Here is a 7,507-nt window from a genome sequence, read left to right as displayed (position 1 = left end):
CATGGGTTCATTAGAGATAGGTCCTGTCAGACCAACCTGGTGGCCTTCTATGACCAGGTCACCAAAACCTTAGATTCAGGGGTAGCAGTGGACATGGTCTTTCTGGACTTTAGGAAGGCCTTCGACACTGTCTCTCACCCCGTTCTCATTAAGAAACTAGGGGACTGTGGTGTTGACACCTACACAGTCAAACGGGTCGCCAACTGGCTGGAGGGCCGCACCCAGAGAGTGGTGGTGAATGGATCATTTTTGACCTGGAGGGATGTGGGCAGTGGGGTACCCCAGGGCTCGGTCCTCGGGCCCGCACTGTTCAACATCTTCATCAGTGACTTGGACGAGGGGGTAAAAAGCACCCTGTTCAAATTCGCAGATGACACTAAGATGTGGAGGGATGTAGGCATGTTAGAAGGAAGGAATCAGACCTAGACAGGTTACAGGGGTGGGCGGATGAGAACAGGATGGGATTCAACACTGACAAGTGCAAGGTGATCCACCTGGGGAGGAAGAACCAGCACCATACCTACGGGCTGGGGAACTCCCTTCTTGTCAGTACAGAGGCAGAAAAGGATCTTGGAGTCATCATTGATGCCAAGATGAACATGGGCCGGCAGTGTGTGGATGCAGTCAGGAAGGCCAACCGCACCTTGTCATGCATCCATAGGTGCATCTTGAGCAGGTCCAGGGAGGTGATCCTCCCCCTTTATGCAACACTGGTCAGGCCGCAGCTGGAGTATTGCATTCAGTTCTGGGTGCTGCACTTCAGGAGGGATGTGGACAACATGGAGAGGGTCCAGAGGAGGGCCACTCGCATGATCAGGGGACAGCAGGGCAGGCCCTACGAGGAGAGGCTACGGGACCTGAACCTGTGTCATGTCTGCTGGCATGGCATGAGGCAATCAGCAGAGGAGGGGACATTACCTCCCAAGACTCCTATGTTGCCTTTAACTACTACTTTTCCAGGGAAGCACTTAGTGGGTCTAAAGGTCTGTTGCATATTTATTCTTTTCCTCAAGTATTATTGCAGAGTCTTCTCCAGGAACAAGGGTTACCACACTCCAGAGCCCTGCTATTTATGGCATGGGTTAGAAGTCTATCAGGAAGGGGCTGGCCTAGCTGCTGGCTGATACCCTCCGCACATTTCCACTGCACAGCTGAAAACCCAGGCTGTGCTTCACTTGTTTTGCAAGGACTCTTATCAGCCTGGTACACTTGGTCCAGAACAATTGCTTACACCTTTGAAAGGCTGTCTCCTACATTTCAATTTTTTATGTAAACAAGCAAAGCAAAAGTCCCATTAGGACTTCAGGAATGCCATCAGGAAACTGCTGCTGTTAATAAAATTGGCCACTGTTGTGATAGGACATACCAGCTCTTGCTAAGGTCAAGAACCCTGTTTTCCACTTGTAACAAGATATTTGCATTCAGATAAGTATTTCTACGGCACAAGGTAAGATAGTACCTTGATGCTTGTAGAATATTTTCCCATCCCCAGGACCCTCCTTATTCTGAACCATGGGTAGTGCATTTCAGTAGATAAACTAATTTGGGATTTTTGCTATGCTACAACAGAAAAGGTATCTCCCTTAAGGACACTGAAAGGATCTCTTTTCAGACAGCTGTAGGCACTCTACTGCCTTTAACACATGACATTTCCACAGGGGTTTAAAAAAGGCATGCTGACTTGGAAATAATAATAATAACAAAAAAAAAAAAGATCACCGCTTAGGGCTCTGAATGAAGCAGCAGCATCTCCTGGGCAAAGCTAACCCAGAATCAAAGCAACAGAGTCCTCTCTGCTCTCCAGAGCCCACTGGCACATCCAGTAACTCCTGATAAGTTCAAAAAAGGCATGGAATTGTATGGTGCAGGCTCCCGGCAGGGAACCATTAGCCAGGTGTGATACAGACCAGGTTCTTCTATAACAAATGCAGCAATTCCAACCCTGGGTCAGATTCTCCCCCGCTGCTGGTGGAAGCAGCTCCATGGAAGTGACTCCATGACCCCAGCTATGCTAACTTGCACCACGATGAAGATGCAGCGGATTGTTTGCATACTTTGCATCCTCTGGGGACACCCTGAGGTTCCAGAACCAATGTGACCGATTCTGCCTCTGATCCCTTTTGCAAATTGTATCCATGGCCCCAAACGAAAGCTGGGGAGGAAGCACCAACTCTCACTTTGGTATGGAAGTTATTTGTACCTGGGAGGGAGATGGCAAGGTTAGTGCCTGCTACAGCAGGGTAGCTCACTCCTCCACAGCCTTGTTGACACCGAGGAGCTCAAGGGACCCAACCCCATGTAGGTACCACCACCCCAGCCTGGGATCACTATGAGACTACCTGAGCAGCTCTGGGGCCTGGCAGAGGCTGTGTTCCTGGCAAGGCCATACACTTCTACCGTGTGGGCAGGCTTAGGCCCGGGGGGGCATGAGATGGAAGGCAAGGCCACCACTAGCTGTGAAGACTGAGGCTGGCCTGCAAGGACCAGGACAGGATGTAGCACTGAGTGTTGGGCAGCTCCACTCCACCTCTGGGTTTAAGCCCCCAAAGTCCCCAGCTGCAGCACCTGCCCTCCCACACAGACAGACATCGTGTCCCTGCTAGGGTGGCCCACAGCACTAGGAGCTGCAGGTGCTGCCCCAGCTCTGGTACTGACTGGCCAGGGCCAAGGGGTGGCAAGGTAGGGGCACAGAGGTGGCTCAGCAGCTCCACAAGCCCCTCTGTGCATTCTGCCAAGGCCCCTCATGCATCCTGCAAGCTTATAGGACTCCAAGCTTTGAGCAACCCAAGTGGCTGGTGGCACCTGGGAAAGGACTGCCTTCCAAAAGCCTTGTGTGCTAAAAAGAGGCACCTTTCTGGCCCTCTGGCATCTTGGCACCTGTTGCAGGCCAGAGAGCAGCGAGAGCCAAGAGCATGTTCACTGACAGCCTGGTTGCAGAAGGAAAAAACAAAACAGTGGGGTAACCCCAAGCCACAGGCACTAGCGGTCAGGGAGGGAGAAAAGGACCCACAGGAGAGCGCAAGCAGGGTAGGTCAGAGAGAGTTTTCTGAGCATATAATGGAAATATAAGATCCCCCTTTCTGCTGACTCATGCCTAGCATGGGCACCCAAAACAGGAGAAGCTCTGCTAGACTGAACTCAGTACCATGCAGAAAGAAATCCAGGTAAGATAAAGGGGAGAGGAGTTCACTGTTGGAGAGCACCACTTCCAGACACCAGGCAAACAGGTGCAACCTGGGCAGATTATGTGACTTGTAAACACAACACAGAAGAAAAAACAACACTGACAGTAAATTTCAGGTGCCATCACTTTAGTTTTTTCCATCCATTCCACAGATCATAAACACAGAACACAGCCAGCAGTTCAATAAAAGGCAGTTCATTTCTGATAAAAATTAATCATCTTACAACTCATCCTTCACTATGGAAATATTATCTTTCATGCACTTCGAGTTGAGTTGTAACATCTCTCACGCACAGACTGCAAATGTTGTAGTTGGCTTGTTTCATTCAAGTTAGCCATCTGCATTTAAAAGAACTGTTAAAAATATCACCCAATATTCCCTATATCCATGAAGGGCGATGCAGGGAATTCCAGTTGGGTTCACCCCTGGGCAGCTGCTCCTTACTCTAACAACTTGAGGGAGAGTTCACGTGATGCACCAGCTCTGAACCAGCCAACTGCACAAGTGAACTTCAACTGGTTTCAGCAAAGACTCAGATGCAGCATGCAGTCTCCTTGGCCAGGTCACATAATGGGTATGGGAAGGGTTACTTGTGACTGACATTTCCATGAGCAGATTGTAGCTCCAAGCTGCAGCAGGACAGTAGCAAACGTCTCCTAATTTGACTTTAGGATGCCTTAGTGAGCAATGGAAGTATGTATCATTGCTGGAAAAAATCTTATCATGTTATGGTTTTTTTGGCCACAATTAGATTGGAGAGGGGTTTCTTTAATAACAAATAAATTAAAGAGCCTGCAGTGTTTCAGGTTTAGACTAAACACAAAAAGAAACTAAGGCTGATATTAGTACGATTAACATTAGCCTTAACTTTATAATGATCTATTAGATAGCAGAATTTCAGTTTTCACCTCCTGTTTTTAGTGATGAACTATGCAGTCCATCTTAGCTGATTTAAGTTGTAAAATAGTTTTCCACTGGAAAACTTATTGGGTGAAAAAAACAAAATAGTTCCAGAGAGGAAGTCCATTGGCTATGACACCAATTCCTATACTGGTATTTTACCCCTCAGTTCCTTGGGGACAGAGCAATGAATTTCTGCCACCAACGTTATCCACAGTATATATAATTAGAACTTGACTGGATAAGAATTCTGTAATATATAAACACTTTGCTCCCAAGTTAAGCATTTAAGAGACATTTGCATCTTTAACCAATTATAACACTTGGACTTTTTTATTATTAAGGCAGGAAAAAAGGCAGCATTCCTTGCCATTGTATGATCAAACTGAAGGATTTATACATCCCTGAAGCAGGGCATGTTGCATCTTTTCTTTAAAAATGAAAATAAAGAAAAAAAGGGTGCGATTTAAATTATCATATACAAACGATATCTTTAGAATATGTTCAAAACCCCAAATGTTTTACAGGTAGTAGCTTGATGCCTGTTAACGGATTACAGTTAGAAGAGAAGAGGCCATAGTAAGGTCAGTTTTGGAAGGATAAAGTACTTTTAAGTTTCCATCTATGTCCACAACCCGAACCTGTTCCACTATTAATGGAGTGTTCTCGTGATGTACAGTCTGGTTGGGATTTAAATTTGTAGGTCCAGAAATCACAGCAGATTCATCGTCAGAGACTGATACTTCTTCCTTATTTTCCAAAGTGAATTTGTTGAGTTCTGCCATTTTCTGGTATAGGAATAAAAGAAATTAAAGATGTCAATGTTCAATGTGAATGCAGCAGATGGCTTACCACTTGCTTAAGGAACTTAAATTATTTCCAAGTAGCAGACCATCAAAAGACTGATGGAAACCCTCTTATAAAAGGTGTCAGCAAATCATTCATGTAGTCTCATAAACATGTACAGAAGACTGCTCTGCAGATCACTCTATTCTGTTTGCATTCCTTCCTGTTACCTTCCTGCTACCCCTGTTCCCAAATTTTGCACCAGCAGGTTTTCAAGTCAGGCTCTGTGTCTAGCACTTTGGATTCTAAATAAAGACGGCCTGCTCCAGTATCACTCTTAACAACTCTGCTTTCATCGTATTTCAGGCTGTCTCTATTACTGCTGTGTATTGACTATATAAGTGTCAATTAACTTGGACTTTAGAACATGTTAATGACAGCTACTATTGACAAAAACTAACAAATCTCAGATTTTTGTACTACAGAAAGTATAGAGCAGGATGTTAACTTCTTTTTGCAAATTTGCCATTTTCAGTAGAATGTACTAAATTTTACTACATTAATTAAAAAAACACCCATCAGAGTAAGGCATATGTGAAGAGTGGTTTCATGAAGCCAGCCTAGCTCCTACTGCAGATTTGTCTATCATTATAAATCCACTTGCATATTTGGAACACCTTAGCCTGATTTTCTGAAAAGACTTAGAAATGTGAGTATAAAGCTCTTGCCACACTAAGTTGCTGAAAAGAGATGCAAGACACATTATGCTTGGTTTTGGTCACTTATTAACTGAAGACGCCTCAAAGCTGAACTGTTAAAACCTGCATAGAAGAATGAGTCCAGTAATAAGACTATGCTACAAATCACTGGCCTGGGGATTTTAATTATTGTAACGTTGACATGCCCATCTCTAGCATGCAGGAACGCATGCAGGACTGAAATCCACTGGTGCTTTCTGAATAAGCAAATTAAAGTCTCCTCAGATTAACACAGAGCCAAAGACAAACTGGTAAATAAGAGACGACAAAATTAAGTTCCATGTCCCTCCAGTATAAGCCAGAAACTCCAATCTCATTAAGAAATATCCACGCAAAGGGGAGGTGGAGTCAGGTTCTTGAGTTACTTACTAGGATAAGCATATCCATGATGTCTTTGCAGATCTGTAGGCTGATACTGCTCGTCACCTCCAAAAATAATTCACTTGTGCTTTTCTTGATCTGAAGAATATTCCACATTCAGAAAAGGAAAATAAATTGCAGTGCACTACTGTATGAAACCATGGAATTAAAAAAACATAATTCCAAAAAAATTTGCAAATATCATATTTCAGCTAGTATTCTGGGAAGAACACCTAGATCCAAGTGACCAGCTACATGTTAAATCCCCCCTAACTTTATAAGAAAGTTCTATATGTACACAATTCATTGCTAGGCATTTAAAAAAAACAGCTGCATTTCAGGACAAGGTATTTTCCCTTTCGACAACTCACTATAGAAATTTAGCATTATACATACATAGTTATGACTTCTAAATTTTACTTTTAATCCAACGGTTTTAGCATAGAGGATGCAGGTGCAGGCCTTAAAACATTCCTATTTTGAACTCTAGGGACTTGCATGTTTGCATGTTGTTTTCTTAGGTTCTTGTTCCTTTCTTGATGAGGAACAAATCAGGTGTAGTTTTGAAGCACTGCCTATTTCCCTTGTTACTAAGACTCAAACATAGGTGGGTTAAATCTCTCATACTTTTGTTTTATCACTGTTAGTGATCGGTGGGAAGGAAATCACGGCACCTTCAGCATCTACCAGACAGGGATAGTTCTCTTTCCCATCCAGTAACTGTAGGTACCTATCAACAAAAAAAGAGCAAATTTGAGAAACAGCATGAAGAACAGAATGGGGGGAGGGGAGAAAGGCATGACAAAGTAATCTATTTCAAGTGCGACAGAAAGCAAAGATAAAGTAAGCAGCGTACCATATATACACCAACAGAATTATTGCCCTGCACTGGCTGCAAGTAAGGGAGGCACGAACCAAGCCCAAGTAACACTTCGAAGTGTAATATTCATCTTACCAAAGTGCACAAATAAGCTCTTCATGTTTTCAGAATTCTCAAAACATAGCAGCACTTATGATCTCATTTTATAACATCCTAGGTCAGCTACTTGATATTTTATCTCCAAACCTTCCTCCACTGCTTACATAACTGTGCACAACCCTATACTTGTGCACCTAGAAGTTTCCCTGAGGCTTACGCTATAGTGGTCCCATGAGGACATCCTAATATGCACATGAAGGCCAGCATGACACTTTCCTTTACAGTAGAGATACAGTCCCATAAAAGTTGAAAAGTCCCTTCCAAGTTCCTCCATTTACAGAACTTGGGACATGACACACATGCTGGCTAAGCTGTATATCTGTTGGGCTTCCCTCTATTCACTTGCCCGAAGTCATTCCTGGCCTCTAAAAACCATGCATGTTCTTCCAACCACTGTCCAATTACCACATTTATGCAAATCCAAGATGACTTCAAATTTCAGACAACTTCCTGAATAATTAAATTCTACACATGGAAAGTGTAAAAATTTGTTATAATTTTCCACATATAGAATCCAGTCACGGGGGGGGGGGGGGGGG

The 7,507-nt window shown here is 43.9% G+C and overlaps 1 protein-coding gene across 1 annotated transcript in view; it reads right to left on the bottom strand.

Moving 5' to 3' along the window:
• Positions 1–3,290: 3,290 nt before the first annotated feature.
• Positions 3,291–7,507, bottom strand: part of LRRC47 (leucine rich repeat containing 47) — a 14,469-nt gene continuing 10,252 nt past the window's right edge. Inside the window, exons 6-8 of the mRNA XM_019511537.1 lie at positions 6,617–6,719; positions 5,999–6,088; positions 3,291–4,873 (exon numbers count right to left, since the gene is read on the bottom strand). Coding sequence (XP_019367082.1) covers positions 4,631–4,873; positions 5,999–6,088; positions 6,617–6,719 — 436 coding nt within the window. The 3' untranslated portion in view covers positions 3,291–4,630. The remainder of the gene's footprint in view (positions 4,874–5,998; positions 6,089–6,616; positions 6,720–7,507) is intronic.

This window comes from Gavialis gangeticus, unplaced genomic scaffold (assembly GCF_001723915.1).
Source record: "Gavialis gangeticus isolate Ggan-Ray unplaced genomic scaffold, GavGan_comp1, whole genome shotgun sequence".
Classification (NCBI taxonomy): domain Eukaryota; kingdom Metazoa; phylum Chordata; order Crocodylia; family Gavialidae; genus Gavialis; species Gavialis gangeticus.
The sequence above is the reverse complement of the archived record's forward strand: the minus strand, read 5'-3'. Positions and strand labels throughout refer to the sequence as shown.